At 37.5% G+C, this 17,645-nt stretch overlaps 1 protein-coding gene across 8 annotated transcripts in view; it reads left to right on the top strand.

The window, feature by feature from the left end:
- DMD (dystrophin) overlaps positions 1-17,645 on the top strand; it is a 994,758-nt gene that overhangs the window by 744,211 nt on the left and 232,902 nt on the right. For all 8 annotated transcript variants that reach the window (XM_044441365.1, XM_044441364.1, XM_044441363.1 and 5 more), the window contains one exon: positions 2,413-2,602. In XM_044441365.1, coding sequence (XP_044297300.1) covers positions 2,413-2,602 — 190 coding nt within the window. The remainder of the gene's footprint in view (positions 1-2,412; positions 2,603-17,645) is intronic.

The following is a 17,645-nucleotide window of genomic DNA, read 5'->3' as shown; positions in this document are numbered from 1 at the left end:
GGAAATGTTTTTATCCATTTTCAAAGCAGTAACCATACTGCATCGGACTCTGTGTTCAGCAAAAATTGAGCCTGTGATGAATAAACCACTCATTTCTTGAGCCTTGCTGCTTCAGCTCCGCAGGAGTTGTTTATAGCCTAATATGCTCTGCTGATGATAAAGCCACAGCCAGTTTGCATGATTATTGACCTTCACACTAATGTACAGTGTTTTGGGAGGTCTGTTTCACCACTCTGGAGTGTTTTGAATGTGGTGCATCTCTATGAATAACAGAAACTTGTATGAAAAGCATCTTTCTGTTAAAGCTAGATCTAACAAGATTGCTTTCATGGAAAGGACTCCCAATCCTTGATCAAAGCCAGAAAAACGCAACGGTTAACTTGGAAATGCCAATTTACTTGGAAGCAGAAGTCGATCTTTAACTTTATCTTCATTTCACAGGACAAAAATAAAATACTGTTTTGAAATGCTATGAATGCCAGTAAGAAAGAGTCTTAGCAAGTGCTCAATTCCTGAGCGAATTTCAACTTCCATGGAAACAGATGTGAATTTGGATTGTGCCTATAGCAACTTTAAGTTGACAGCAAACATAGACAGATAAGATGTATCAGCAAAGATAGACAGATAGATAGATAGATCAATCATTCAGTAAATTATGACTTATCTTCAAGACTTATATAATATTCTTATAGACCATTTCAGAACTGTGATTTAAAAGCTTTTATTTTACCAGATTCAGAAATTAAAAATGCTATATAGCTCATGTTTATTCCCACAGAACATGTTATACCTAATTCTTTTTGTCATTAAAAATGTCACCAAATACTTCTTGCTATCAACCTTTCCTTCTTTGTGATCTCTAAGCATCACATATTTGGACTCTGCCACTGTGAGGGCCTGTTGTCACGAAGATTTTCCTAGCTATACTACTTTTGACAGAAGCCTAGTATATAGAGGAAGGACTCTCACCATTTTCCCCAGTTCTTTTCCAATGGTCATTTTGGGAGTTTCAGGTCACTTCATAACATTTCTCTTGTTACCTCATGAGTACCTTCTAGGCATTCACTTGTCAGACTTGGAAAAACCGAGCAGGCCAGCTCAAGTTGGAGATGTGGAGCCGTGCCCTTATGGCTATAGATTCAGTCACAGTGGCCAAAGTGTCCTTTGACCTTGTGGGCAGCTCTAGCTTCTTGTCCTTCATTGGCAACTGCTGGGCTCCAACAGCCACTCCAACTATGACACACAGCTCTGGGCTCACACCTGAGAATGAAAGGGTGAAGAAAGGGCCAAGAAGGCCCATAAGATAGCAGACACTAAGAAAATGCTAGTGAAGAAGGGCAAAGACAAGCCCAAGAAACAGGCTCGATGCCATGCCCTTGTCAGTGCAGTGGCTATTCAGGGGCATGCCTGGCTCCAAGCAGCAAACCTAAATCTAGGAAGTTTGGTCCAGGTTAGAAGAAATGCCCTTTGATAGTAAGGACCTCTTCAATGCCTGGATGAACAAGAAGCTAGACAGTGTCCAAAAAGCCAGAGTTATGATGAGAAGGATGGGTTTCATGCCCTCACAGCCATTGAAGGCATGTAAGTGGACTTGGGGACCATCGCCATTCCAGTGTCAGGACCAATACCATCAGCCCATGCACCAGCAGCAACCTTCCAGCCACACCAAAGGGACATCACCTCTTGGTTCCAGCATTTCCAAAAGAAAAATCAGGTGATGCCACTGACTGCTGCAATGAACCAGCCCCCATCAGTGGCACAAATATGGTTCAAAGCCCACCTAACCACCTACTTTCCCACATGGGAAGCCATAACATTGGACCGGTGGCTCTTGATGGTCCTCTTGGTGGTCCTCTGCTGTCAACACTAGTGCTCATCCATTGTGAGGTACACTCACTATTCACCTATATGTGTGATGTACAGAGACCACAAAGAAGAAGCTAAGGTTGCTTACCTGTCACTGACATTCTTTCAGTGGTCATCTGTGCATTCACACAACCCACCCACTGCCACCTCACTGGTGTCAACAGCCTCAGTTCCTATACCTTCTTCCCTTTGGACCAACTTTTCCTCCCTGGTTCTGATGCCAAAACGTCAGTCTCATGAGAACTGGGGAAAATGGCAGGAACCTTTCCTTTTATACTGGGGAGGAGGTCTTGCCAAAAGGAGTTTAGCTAGGGAAATCTTGCTGACAACAGGCCCTGTGCAGACATAGAACCCATTTCTGTGATGCACAGATGACCACCCAAAGAACATCAGTCAAAGGTAAGCAACCTTACTTTCTTCTGCCTCTCAGTAACATGTAAAAATCAGTAATAACCAGTTGACACAGAAAAGCAGGCAGCACACTCAGCACACCCTTAACTTGCTGTGTTACAATGAAAATCCTTTTCTGCATTTGTGCTTTCACAGAGTTGGTGAGCGAGAGGCCGCATTAGAAGCAGCCCTAAGGCTGCTGCAACAATTCTACCTGGATCTGGAAAAGTTCCTTGCTTGGCTTACAGAAGCAGAGACCACTGCCAATGTCTTGCAGGATGGCACACACAAAGAAAAAATCCTGGAAGATGCCCAGGGGGTTCGGGAGCTCATGAAGCAGTGGCAGGTAAGCCAAGTAATTTAAATTATGAAGAATTAAACCTTTCAGCTTATGGGAAAGAGATGCGATCACTTTTTTCATATTGGAAGGGATTTTAAATTCTGTATATGTGTGTCTGTTAGTGACCTTCTTTAAAATTATTCTTCATTAAAGTGAAATATGATTTTTTTATTGAATGTAAAGGTTTTTTATGTTTAAACAAGTCAGATATTGAGAATTCAAGCACATTTAGAAAGGGAAAGAAACCAGATAGTATTTGCTAACAATACTTACACTATAGATAGAATTGAAGAGGTTCTTAACAAACATTCAGCAGACAGAATATTGTATGTTTCTTGTTCTTATTATAGTAACAAAAATATTGTCTAGATTTTTTTTCCTGCTATGACTGAATTCAGTTTTCTACTTCTTTGGAGAAAACAAAGACTTCCTTCTAGTGCATAGTGATGAGATAAAATAGAAACAGTGTCTGAACATATAGTGCTTCTTGATAATTAAGACACACCTTTGTTTTTTCCAGTGGAAGCTAACCAAATAAAAAAATAAAAAATGAGGCAGCTCAGGAATATCTGGTTTGGATTTTAGTTCAGCCTATCAATAAAGCATTGAATAGCTGGATTGTAAATGTCATTGTGATCAAGCTTTTGTTTCTGTTGTGTTATTGTTTTGCTGCATAATATTCCTATAATATATAGTGGTCATGGTATTTGCATGAGTGGTACATGTTTGTTTGTCAAGCCAAGATGTTGGTTCAGAACAAAGAAGTATACAATAAAATGTACCACTGTTATTAGAGGCTTGTTGGCAATATCAGGATTAACGCCTAAACCTAAGAACTCCAAAAGACCATATGAGTTAATTAGTTTCTGAATTAATTTCTGCATCTGTTTTAGTTACTTGATTTCTAGCTTAATCAAAACATAACTTGACAAAGACACTTGACAATTGTTATTCTACTATGCATGTGTTCTACTGTTAAGCTATGTAAATTTTGTTTTATTTCTAATGCTACTTGTAAACACAATTATGCTGCCTATAGGATTATATAGTCAGAGTGATGTGTAAATTTAAAGCTGACTATAAGACTAGCAAGTAGGCTGAAGACATTCATGCACTAATACATAACTAAATACATTCTTCTTTAGTGTATTACTGACATTTCTCAGGAGTCCAGATAAATTCCTTAAAAAGTGCTGTGATTTGTTTCACAGAAGCAAGGGAAATCATTTTAGGAGAGAAACATATTGCTTTGATTTTTAACAAAGTTTAAGATATTACTAACAATCTATATAAATATTCTACATACTCAATAAGCATTGTCCTCATGATATCTATAGGGAAAATATACACAACACTCATATGGACAATTGTACTCACATCTAGAATTTCTCCTTTGGATATTTATAATAGAGGTGCAAATGTAGATCTGTAATTCATTCACTCACTCAGTTGTCACAGGTTTCTGTAGTGCTTCAAGAAACCCTAAGAGGGCTGAATTGATTTGTTAAACTATGTTTCTATTAGTTTTCCTTGATGATAAACCACTTCAAGATGTAATATTAAGACACCCATGAATAACCTAAGTTTATGTGCTGTTATTAACTATTTGTACCAGAACCTATCAATATATATATATATATATATATATATATATATATATATATGGTATACACACTTTTAAGTTGTGATGCTATGCTTGTTCAGATAGGCAGAAAAAAATCATACAACTCCCAGAATTCCCTAAACTGCCTTGCTGGCTGGGGAGTGCTGGGAAATGAAGGATTTTTTTTCCCTATCTAAATATGCATAGGATTGTGTCCTCATATACATATTTATTGTCTTCAGTTTATTCACCTGTAGGAAACACTTCTAACTTGTATACCCTTAGTATTTCAAATCCTTGTTTACTGTCAGCGGTGAAAAGACAAAGGGGAAGAATAATATGCTTGTACATTTGCTTGCATGCTGGTGTAATTATGTTGTCTTTGCATTATAAATGCATTGTTTATGAGCATGTGCATGGATGAATCATTTGTCTGAGCTGACAATAACATAAAGTTGAAGCAATTCACAGTTTTACAATACTTTCTGGAGGTTTCTTCCCCCCAGTTACTCAGAGGAGCTCTGTAATTATGTGTTATGTTTTATTGTCTAATTTAAATACATCATGGGCGCCCCACGAGGCCTGAATTGATACATGCCCATATTAAGGGAAAGGAAGTAATGAACTTTACTTTCTGATTTAATACTTGTGGTGATGTGAAATCTCAGCTATGTTAATTACCCTTGTGGGTTTGTGGCAATAATTATATGTGACATTGCCTTCCAGATCTGTAATATTAGATGTAATTCTGAAATCAGCATAGATTTATCCTGTTATATAATCAATGTAATCATTATATATTAAACGTGTAGATCAATCTAATTATAAGTTGATATCTTTCTAAAACTTAACAAATCAAGCATGCATATGACAGCTTTCATTATTAGATACGATAACCTGAAACTACTGATGAGGTACCTGCTTTAGCTCTTAGTAGAAACTTTTGTATAGGAAACATACATTTTTGTATCAAAACTGGGGAAACCATTTTCACTGAATTCTATAGTGAAATATCACGAGCTTAATATGTGGCAGTATGCATAAAGCACTCTTAGTTCAATCATAGTCTATTTTAGAAACTAGCATGAAAGCAAGTATGTGCTTTAAATTCAAGGCCATTAGCTAACTTTCCCTTACTCTCTTTTTGGAAAGTAATTTCTGACTGGCTATCATGCTGACAGCATAGTCCATTCCAAAGGCAAAATATTTATGCTTAAAAGCCTCTAGGGCTATAGGTACATTCAGTTCTACTGGTAGTAACATAACATAGTAATCAAGTGAATGGAATTGGAAAGAAGCAACATTAAGCATTAAACATGCCCTTATAGAGGAGTAGCTTGGGGAGGGGGGTGATTTGCAGTGGTGGAAGAGTTTAACCCTCATTCTTCCACTGCTTTTCCTCTGTAACTTTTCCCAACAAGAAATTTCCCCTCCCATGGGTTTTCCAATATGCAAGTAAAAAGGCAAACATGTATCTGGAAGCACACAGAAGGACAAGAAGCAGCTATACAGCAGGGGAACTGCAGAAGAAGTGATGGAGATAGAAACAGTTAAGCCTTCATCATGTTTGTATTCTTCATCATCTTCTCCAAAATCTAGAAAAAGTAATTGGAGAGATGATCTTGCATGCTTTTTTGCTGCTCTGTCCTAGAGATGTGCAACACTGGGAATTCCATTCCATTTAAGTCCAGTAGGATAACAAAGCATTTCTATTCCTGTAAGAGACTACAGACTATAGCAGGATTTTTCATATTTCAGAAATATTTTGCACATTTTTCAGATTCCACTATTTGTGAAAATTGTAATTTGTGGCAATATGGGTTGGAAGTCTTGAAATTTGTACAAATGGTATCAGTTTTTAAAATTTATGTTTTAAGTTGTGTTTTTTATCAGTTCACATAATCACAAGTTGCTGAGTAGCCCTTTGCAAGCACATTCCCCTCTTGTCAATACCCTTGTCAGTTTCGTCCTCTTGCACACTGCTGGTTGAGTCCAGTCCAGCCATATACCATACTTGTCAAGGAACTTGTCAGACCTTTTCCCTTTCTCCACTTCACTCAGGAATGCCAAATTAGAAGATGCCACTATTGAACAGAAGAGAATGGAACAAAACAAAAACCCTTGGAATCTGCATATCAGCTCACTACAGGATGAGTCAACATCAGCAAGGGCAAATTAAGGGCAGACTTAAATCTGCATTGCCAAACTAGAAAAATCAGCTTTCACCATCAATAGTTTTTTCACCTAAATGTTTCATTTCTTTCAAGATGTTTCCCGTATAAAGCTACTGAGGCATGATATCACTAACTATAAGCAAAATTCGCTCATCTCAGCTAGAATTCTCATTCTGGGATTCTCTCCCCTTTCACCCCCAACATTAATGGAAATTTGTTTTAGACTGAAAAGACTACTATAATTCCTTCTTCCCCTAACATTCCCAAAAGAGTAATAGTAACACAAAGTAGAAGTGTTGGTGGTAATAATAGCACTAGTATTTAAATTTTTGGAGGGGACAGTCCTTGTACACTGTCTGAGGGGACATAGGATAGATTGGATTCCCCATTCCAGAGTTCCAAACAGTGGGAATAGTGCTCCAGCCTCAGAGCAGGCAATTGGAATCATGCTGTCCCTCCCAGCTAACATGAAAGGAATGGTGTCAGCTGTCCTCCAAGGCTGAGAAAGGGGACAGTTCAGTGGACATGGAACAGAAGAGGCTGGAGAGCCCAGCATACAAGCTATCCTGAGGCTCCCAAGTTTTCTCCCTCCGAAACGTCATTGATTAGCAAAAAAGCCTGACTAGTGAAAAATACAGGATGGGTGGTCAGGGAGGCAAATATTCCTTCCACTGGTTTACCTGTGCTACACTAGGTGAGCATAAGCCTCCAAATTAAGACTCTTCTAATCGTTAAAAGTGCAGCACATAGGATTGTGTCATTTTTGAAGACAGACAAACATGGTGACTGAATAATAGAACTAAAACACAACTTTTCAAATAGCTTTGATAATTATCCATTAAAATACAAACATACTTTCAAAGGTTAGTGATGGCCACCAGTGATGATAGTGATGACCTTCAGCGATGACCATCAGCAATTTAGTTATACTTTCAGCAATGCATTAAATGCCCTTAGATAGAGGAAGGTCTGTTGCCAAAAGGATGGCAATGTTGATGCCAGATGAGCCTTGCTGAGTACAGCATTCTGTCTGCTGTGAAAATTAAGATCTTAGAAACGGTCCTCAGTTTAACTATGGGAACTCTAGGGTGGTGGTGGTGGTGGTGGTGGTGGTGGTGATTATTATTATTTCCTATATCTCCATGAGTCAAAGGAGTAAAGAACTACAGTTCCAAACTTACTGTCAACAGTGCAGAAATATTGTAGGATTAGTCTTCAACTCATCCTCTCTTGCTGATCCCTTCCCAGCTAACATGGTGAGAAAGGGCAAGAACCCGATAGATTAAAGGTCAGGTGCAAAGCTATTTAGAAAGGGGGACTGAACTCTAAGTCTAGGTTTCATTCTAAATAGAAATCTAGTTTGACTCTTTTCTATTGTTTAAGAAACACCCTTTTTTTTTTTTTTTTTTTTTGGACCTTCACAGCATTACATTCTGAGCCACAGTTTTCTCATATTACAGGGAGTTGGCCTTGCCTCTTAAAGGTGTAAAAACATAGTAATTTTTTTTACATGCCTGAACCAGTGGATGGCCACATGCATTCACTAAACTTATAATCTGGGCTTTTTTTTGAAAGGAAAAAAAGATGATTATACCTTTGACAGAGTCACCTCTTTTAGGTCAATTTAAGTTGAAATATATGCATTTTAAGAACACTTTTCCAAATTCCCCATGCCTCATGTACTCCCAAGAGTTCCAAGTCATCATTATGGTTCCAGAAATTGTTGCTATGCTTTGTGACTATTGTACTGCTGAAGGGTTTTCCTTATGTCAAGGAAAGGTTTGTTCTCAGAATAGTATCTTCATGCATAAAACAGGAGCCCATTTATATCCAGAATTTGCTGGGTTGCAGCTTTAAAATCAGAGCAACCCTTCACTCGATATTATAAGGCTATTTCAGGAAGCTGTTTTTATGCAGTTTCACTTTGAGACTTCTTATGAACTCTGGTTTTAAAAAATGAGGTTTTTTTTCCTGGTTATTCTTGGTTTCCTGAATGACAGGATATGTACAGATTAGATCATGCTTTATCTTAATTTCCTTGGACCTCCTACTGTTGAAGCTATTTTGATTTGGAAGCTTAGATAACTGGAAGATACTGACCCTGTGTTTAAAATATTTTAACAATGGGTCATAGCCAAATCCTATGAATACTTTAATGGTTCCACTGAATTCATTAGTGTATACTATGAGGTACATATGGAAATCACAGCATCTGCATTATTATTAGTGAATACACAGGGTTCCATTACAAATACAACATCAAGGAATGGCAAAACTATGTATCTTATTTTGCAGCCAGGTCAACAGTCTACAAGGTGCAAAAGAAAGTATGAAAAGTTATATCTAGAGACCGGAAGTCATAGATGGCCAACTCAACTCAAGTTTATAAAAATTCCCTTCCCTTCCCTTCTTTTTTCTTCCATCACCCTCCACCTATCAACAGTTTTCATTTTCTGATCTGTCCATTTGATAGAGCATAGAATTCTCCATCCACAAGTTCCTGTGTAAAGTTTTTCCTCAGTCCTCCTTATCCCTTCAGTCCTTTCTTTATTTGCCAGTCTGTATATCCTTACTCAGGTCAGTTCTGGTCAGACTTCTTTGTTCTTTCTTTCAAGATCTTGATATTTCTTCTCATGCACCATCCTCTCTTTTCCTATCAATAGGAAGCACCTTATCTTGTTCTTAGGCTCAAATGGACTATTAAAAGCTCATTTTTTGCACATTTATTGAGATCACTAGATGATCTGGCATTACTATTTACAGAAATGATGAAGTGAAATGACTGGGAGACTAATCTACAAATAATTAAATTTCTTTGTTTCAAGACTTTGCCATTAATTCATTGGGTGGTCTTAAGTTATTCTCCCTATTCTAAATTCTCACTTCTCACTATTTTCTCAGTTCCAGCTCCTCTCCCCTCTATTATATGGAAAAATAACATAGACATAGTCAGCAAGTTTGTAAGGATTCCAACTAGATTAAGTATTTGAAGCAGTTTGAACATTTGAACACAGTCTTATAGACTTCTACTAAGAAATAAGTTACTACCCAAGGAAATGAGCATGGAATTATAGAAAAAAGCACAACAGGTAAAATTCCAAATAAACCCTTCTTGGAGTAGGTCCTTTGAAATGAATAAGACTTACATAGTCACTGGGTCTTCCCCAAGAAGAATTATGTTGAATTTTAGCCCATCAGTAGCTTCACAAATATTTCTTCCGTGCCATGCATAGGAGAGGATTTGCTTTTCATCTATTTATTTGCTTTGCAACAAAATCTTCCTTACACTCATCGTCCATTTGTATTATTTTTAATGAGTGATTACATTCAGTAGGCTTCCCCACCTTTTGATCATGGCAGTGTTTGAAATTACATTGAACTGCAATCTGATGCTCAATTCGTTTTCCCCTTAGGTGCCTAATGTAACTTTCAGTACAAAAACTTGTTGTCCCTGTGCCTACACAAAGAGTCCTTTAAAATTAATAATTTATTATGCAGTCTTCCTCCATCATTCCAGGTGCTTCCAGGCTGTGAATTCGAGTGCCACCAATTACCACTTCTTGGCTATAAAGCACAAACAGTGCCACAGAATCTTCCGTACTAATGGAATAAAGTGCCACTACATCCCACTATTTTCTATCCATACTGGAGCCTGGAGAATGACAGGATGTAGCCAAACCTCCCTCTCATTGTTTGTGTTGAGGATATCCCTGGGGGATATGAGTGTTGTTTGTTCTTCTGAAATTTGGAAGAATTTGGTTTTGGAAGATCAGAGCTCTGCTGCTGTTACTTCCTTCACCCTAATTTATTGTTCAAAATACATGTAGCAGATGCCTGTACTTTGCTCCAGTGTTAAGTATGCATTTGCTCTGCCTTCCAACCCATTTTCCCTTCTCTTTCCTGGCTAGAACCAGCCACCTCTTTTTTCTCCATTTCACTTGCCACCGAGCTGGTGCATCTTTTTCTCTTGCTCTTCCTCCTCTTCTCCACTCTCCAAAATAGAACTGTGGTGGAAGAGAAACAGGATAACACTGGACAACTGCAAGAGAATGTTGACACTGTGTGGGAAGCCCAAACAAATCCTGCAAAGAGGGCAGCCTGATAGCCCTTTAAAAACTCTGTGTGGAAGATATTTTTTCCTCAGGATCCAAGTGATGTTGTTTTCTACTTGTAAGCCTCCTGTGTTTTCTCACTGTTACTTGTGCTAACTATTCATAAAGGAGGAAAACAACATAATAGCTGCACATTGCTTTTTTGTCAGTAATGTTAGGAACCTTACAAATCGAGGTATCCCAAGTCATAAGCCGTTTTCAGACAACCAGTGTGAGATGTGGGGAGGGAGAATATCAGCTCCCAGCATCTGAATTTTCATCTCCCAAGCAGCTAATCTGTATGTTTAAGCTGTACATCCAAGCACTGTAAGTGCAGTCTGGAACCCTGAATAACACAGAACAAGTCTAAGGATGTGCAAACTGCATGTGTGTGGCTGTCTTCAGAAGATCAGCTGAACACATGGAGGTCTGGGGAGCGGAGCAACATCTTCAGTCCCAAACACCTGACCTAGTCATTGGTTGTCTGGAAAGGACCATAGTCAAAGTTTACTAAGTACTGTTGCTGTGAACAGGCAGTGCCAGCTTCCTTATTGTTTAGTTCCAGATCTGTTTTGCCATTCTATAAAATCAAACAACATATCCTTTCTCCTAAAAGAAAACCTGAAAACCATTAAAGAGGACAAATCAACACTATCAAATTGCCTACTATTCCTGCTTTCACTAGACTGATTACAAATCTGACAGTATATCAGCCTCAGAAACTCTAGTTGTCCCTGTCACTATGGGATCATAACTTAAAGTACATAATATACTGGTGAAAATGCTTAAAGATGTAATTGCCCCTAGAAGTATATGAAACCTGAAAGTAAAAAGGAAATAAGTTGTACAGCTACATTCATAAATGTGGTTATAAGTCAAAGTACCAAAATTCTGATACCTAGTCTTACCTTAAAACATAGAACCATCCAGATGCAAAACTGATATGTATAATATACGTCCTTATATAATGTTATGAACAATAAAACTAGAATAATCAGATAGGAACTATTCAGGGAAAGAACATTTTTCCATCTTTATAAGTCGCCCATTTTTCCCTATTATGTATATATTTATTAGCTCTATATCCCACTTTTTGTTATAACAAACTCAAAGCTGCTCGCATTATTTTTCTCCTCTGGCTCTCCCCACAACAACAACCCTGTGAGGTAGGTTGGGCTGAAAGTCTGTGACTTGCCCGATAGATGCTTTGTCCTAATCTCAGATCCTACATGTTTTAGCAAATAGCATATAGCAGAAGAGAGCCAGTGTGGCATGATGATTAGAATACTGAACTGGGAGCCTAGGAGACCTGGCTTCCAGTCTCCACTTGGCCAGGAAATTCAGTGGGTACCTTTGGGCCACTCACTGACTCTCGAACCTAACCTACCTCACAGGGTTGTTGTAAGGATAAAATAGAGCAAAAGAGGATGATATAAACTGCCCTGGGTTTCTTGCAAGAGGGAAAGGGCAAGATATAAATGTAATAACATGAATGCTTTTAAAAAGCACACCTACCTCCAATATCCTTCTATAGAAGATCATACTGGCTTATATATTACATTATATTTTAACAGTTTCTGTTTCTTAAATTAGACTTACTATATAATTCAGAATGTAATTATTTAGATATAAATCCCATCGATATCACTTGGATTTACTTCCAAGTGGAAGTATTTTAGAATGGGCTTAGTTTTGTGAAACTTTCACCATTCTACTTACATTTTTAAATGACATTTAGAATGCCAGGAATATGGATCATAAACCTAATATAATATGTTGAACCAGTTTTCCATTTAAAAGTTTTTATTGTTTATTGGCTTCACACATTTCCCCTGCATTTTATTCATGTCACTTTTACTGTAGGTATAGAATGATGGAAAATAAATTAAATGTGAACCTAGCAAAAATGGAAACCTAGTTCAATAAGTGTATGAAACTTTGAGGAAATCTTTATTAATTCTGGTGTCTTTATGATGATTTCCACTACTTTCATTACTGTGTATAACATTGTAAATTAATTTCACATGAAAGGATAAAAATGTTGCTTTTGAAATGTTTCTCATTAAATTCTGAAAAAAAAATCATTAAATAATAAAAATAATGCCTGGTAGCAACTTGGTTTGCTCAATTATTGCTGTTCCCAGAATGAATAATTGCACCTAACTTGAAGGGAATATTATTGGAGTTATATTACAGAAAACAGATGAGATGCAAACTTCAAAACACAGTACATAAATAAAAATACAGTTCAAACCCTTTGAAAATTAAACCTTTCTTTGTGCTGTTGGGGGTAGACATATGAACAGCACTTAGCACTTAGCTAGTGTTAAAGCCAATCACATGTTAGGCTCTATGTTAATTAAGTAGAAAGCAGAATCTGGCTAATTAGTTTATACAGAGCAGACAACTGATAGTGGTACCTGTGAAGTGCAATTTATACAGACATGCACTGCCAATTTAACTTGATGACACTATTCACTACTGATATTATACTGGGTAATTATAATCTTGCTGATGTGTTTTTAATTGAAGATGTAGCCAGTGATGGAAAGGTAAGAAATCATTTTGCAAGTTCCCCTAGATGTGTCAGTAGCATTCCTAAGGTCCTTAGCTCACTTCAAACGCTTCACCTTATTTTGCTGCTACCGCTGCTTTGTTTTCATTTAGAACTCTGTGAAAAATGTTGTGAAAGTGCAAAATTTGAAATCTTCAGGCTTTGTACAGTCTGTGTAAGTACTAGCTGTACTGAAATCAGTGGTGAGTTATACTATAGCCTAGTTACTATAATCCCTATGACTGGGCTTTTCTCTGGCTCTCAGGTTTCCATCTTAGCCCCACTATATAACAATACAATGTCTTTATATTTCAGGGGGCTTCGCAGGTGTCTTGTAGTTTCATGATGTTCCCCAGGGAACCTCCAGCTTGGGGAACTGTAGCACCAAATGCAGAAGTGCAGTTTATCTCTCTCTCTCTCTCTCTCTCTCTCTCTCTCTCTCTCATTATCACACTCAGATTAAAACTAATGGTATAGTAACCTCCCTGTAGCAAAGAATTATATATCTAGTAACTGAAAGAAAATGTGCATTAGATGTTCAAAGAATCATGCTAGTAGTTCACATTGACCTCAACAGAGGATAGAACCACCCCCTCACACCAAAAAAAAGGAAAGTAGAAGAAAATAGTCCATGGGTCCATTTTGCATACAGAGAACATTCACATTATCCCATCTGATATCATGGACAGAATCCAGTGGGACGCTGCGTTCAATTTCTTTATGCACTTCTGAATCCCTGATTCCTCTCCACAAGCAATGTGCCCTGTCAATTCCACTGCATGATAGAGACCTAGTATTTATGCAATAAAGATGTTGTGAACCAGCTTCCTCCCTCTGGCAGTCATCAGCCTCAGGCCATCTCTCTTGCAAAACACTCTTTATTGTTCCCAATTGTAAATCATCCAGAGGGGTCTCTGAACATACACAAAGTGGATGGTTGAACCTAGTTTAGTAATTACTTCCAAAAACTCTCCATATGAACTTGCTTGTGTCCCAACTCTCTGGGATGGGCATGTGGAAGCAAGCATGCCTCCCTTCTAAGAGCTTCTCATCCAGTTGAGCTGCTTACCCTTGTTGACGCCTGGACATGAGAGCCAAGCTCTGAAGGGAGGGACTGATCTCCATTTGAGGATTCCCCAGCCTACTGCCAGCTGTATCTCCATGCTGTTCCCAGGATCTGTCTCCCCTTGAGCTAATCACCTGCCCCCTCACCCACATCAATGCCATCAAAATATTCATTTTCTGAAACAGCAAAAGTGGTTTGAATAGCATCATATGGGAATGCTTACCCAAGCCCTCCAATATGCTTGTTCCCAACATAAGGTTTGGACCTTCCAAGGAGAAACCCCAAAAGTGAGACGGAATACTTGTTTCCAGAAAGAGTCAGGCTGGTGCAGCTTTCGCAAGAGAGCTGCGCACACCTGCCTGTTTCCACCAATGAGCATTTCTGTTTATTTCAGGTTGCCCTGGAAGTACCAAATCACCACTGCAGAAGTTACAGGGGCTGCTTGAGCAACAGAATTTGCAGAGCACAAGATAATTGGTAGGGCTTAAGGACCCCATTGGATTTTGCACTTAGATTTAATGAGGACATACATTGTATGAACTCATGCCACAGATTCATTTTTCCAGCCAGCTGCTACACTCATGAAAATCTTAGCAGTAGTCTATCAGTGGAACAGTAATTCAATCCTTCAGGGCAACCTTAGTAGTTGATTTGCCTTAAAAAGAATTATGTATTTGTTTTTTAATATTTTTATGTGGAATTTGCATTTTATCATAGAATGGCAGAATATAAATTCTGAAATAAGATTTAAGTGTATCACTGACTTATTTAAGTGGAAGAAATTCTAATTGTGGATTAATATACCTAGCATGGAACACTGTTTTGTTGCTAGCTGTAATCCCACAACGTTGAACCCATGACCTGTAGAGCAAGTCCACAAGATCAAGCTAATCTTATTCGAACTCATGCAATCTTCACATTTTTCTGTGGTAAAGTTTATATCATGGCTGGCTCACTGTATAGTCAAGAAGTTCCCAGCATGGATGCAGCTGCCTTGAAGTGAGATTATCAAAAGTCACCACATTGTACTTGGCTGTGTGAAACACTCTTCTGTAGCTTTCTGCATTCCAAATGATCTGAAACTTTAATTTAGGATTCACTGTCCATGGTGCCTGTTTTGGACTGTTCTAATCTGTAAGGCTATTATTTTCAGGTGTAGAAACTATAAACTGTTCTACATACCTATGTAGAATTGAACTTATTTGCCATGACTGTGTTCCAGGTGAATTTAGTTCTCTATCTGATTTTTGTTGTTGTTGTTGTTATCTGGTTCATAGCCAAACCTCTCTGAGTAGTTTACAACAAAGTATAAAAGCAATAAAATACAATAGATAAATGCATTAACATGAATCAAAAAGAAGTTTAAAATGATATAAAATAACATTAAAAGACAACAAAATGACAATTTCTTAAATAAAGCCAAGACTAAAATAAAGGCACCTGCCTAATCATGTCAGCCCCCTGAATGACAAGGGAGGTCTTCAAAGGCCTCCACAAATAGGGTTGTTTTATTTTTGTGCCAAAAGGATGTAAAATTTGGTGCCAGGCAGGGCACAGCAGGGAAGCTGTTCCAAGGAAGAGGCTGGAAGGCCATGGGCTCCAACCCCCTGCTCTGTGCAGGACTCCCACTTAAACCATCCTTCTCAGATGGCTGTCCAGTTGCTATACACCATAATCACAAATTATTATATTGCATGATACTCCTTTTTGAACATACTAGTTACATCTCTTAAATAAGCTCTACTGATCTTTTACTGATCAACAGCCAAATCCTCATTTTGCTGTTATGGATTTTCACTGCTCTGTTTGAAATAGCTCTGTTTTATCCTGTTTATGGTTTATTGTAAGTCACCTTGAACATTCATTGAGTTGAGAGGCTAGTCAGAAATGTTTTCAATAAATAAAGGGTAGCACAGTACTGTACATTCATTTTCTATCCTGCCTTTCCAACAAATGGTGCTTAAACTAACAAACAATAGAATACAAAATGCAAAATGCAAAACAGTAAATAAAATATTAAAATAAAATGTCAATAACATAAATAAAAGAAACCACCTTTTAAAAATGTTATAGCTTCATAAAAATTATTTTGGAAAAGTATTATTACACTCTTGAACTACAATGTTATTGCAACAGATGGTAGATTTTCTTGTGCAGACTTATATAAATCTGTCATTAGCTATTTTAGTAGCAGATTTAGTTCTTCAGTTGCTGTTCTGTACATAAAAGGGTGTCTTACATACAAAGAGTAAAATATGCATTGCATGTTTCTTACAGATATCTTGGTATATCCTGTTTTTGTTGGGAGGTCCAGCAGGATAAACAAATAGCTTTAGTTTTTGTTGATACTGTTCCTTTATTACAATTATTTCTCAAACATTAGGGACTGTTGCTTAGATAACACAAGCAGCATGATGGGATAATGGCTAGGAAAAGAAGCTAGTAAGACATTTGACCTGACAAAAAGGTAGGATGGTTTTTAACCTTTAAAGAAGTGGAAGCTATTCTTTTTTGAAAAAAAAATGAAGAGATGGAACACTGATCATGATATGAAAAGTGGAAAGCATCATCCCTCATGTGATTTTCAGTGACAGCATGAAAATGACTTGATATGGACATACTTTTTGATTAAAGGCTTGAGTGTGCTCTCATTTTAAAGCACTTGAGAACAAGCATTAGTATCCTTTACTTCCAAACTATTGAAAATCTTAGTTTATTTCTTAAATAATTCTCTTACCCTTCAGTGATCAATCAGCATTCCCTGCATTTGTCAACAGATTGCTTAATACATTGGAAACTAATATCACATTTAATCCTGGTGTTTTGTTACTGACCTTCCTGTATCTAGATGTAATTGCAGTCCAGTCCAAACAAAGGGAAGCTCTTCTTTCTCTTATTTGTGTGTGTGTGAGGGACAGGATGTGTGTATCCTTGGAATGTGTGTGTCCAAGATTTGATACAGAACACTCTTATATTGTGAAACTATTCCTGAAACTGGATAATCATGCTGTCCATTACAAAAGTATACCTAGAGATGATTGCAGCTGTTACAAGAAAGAAATACCTTATATGAACCTTATTGCTGTTTGTAGCAACACTTTTCCATCATTTCAGCTAATTCTTTGACATCTGCCACAGACACATTTCTCTAGCTATGAGAATGATAAATTATGGTGGTATTTCCAAAAGTAGAAAGGATGCTACCAACATGATACAATAGTTGCTACCATCATTTTTGAAAAAAAAAAAAAAATCTGCTCTCAGCAAGATTAAGGAAGGCTCTGTGAAAAATATTAACAAAGAATTAGATTTAAATTTCTCTCTATTTCACCATGCACCAGCCTCTTTAATTATTTGGGATGGTATATCCTTTCAGAGCAGAATTGTAATTTCTTACAGTGCATACCACTTCTGGAATTTCCAAAGTATACAAATTGTGAAATGGTTTAATTATATACTGTATGTATTTTATAAGCATGTTTTCTAGAATAAAGTGGAATTCAAATGAGTCCCAGAATCCTAATATATTTACTCAGAAATAATTATTTCATCACTGTTTTC

This window comes from Varanus komodoensis, unplaced genomic scaffold (genome assembly GCF_004798865.1).
Source record: "Varanus komodoensis strain SLA01 unplaced genomic scaffold, ASM479886v1 scaffold4, whole genome shotgun sequence".
In the NCBI taxonomy this organism is placed as follows: domain Eukaryota; kingdom Metazoa; phylum Chordata; class Lepidosauria; order Squamata; family Varanidae; genus Varanus; species Varanus komodoensis.
The sequence above is the reverse complement of the archived record's forward strand: the minus strand, read 5'-3'. Positions and strand labels throughout refer to the sequence as shown.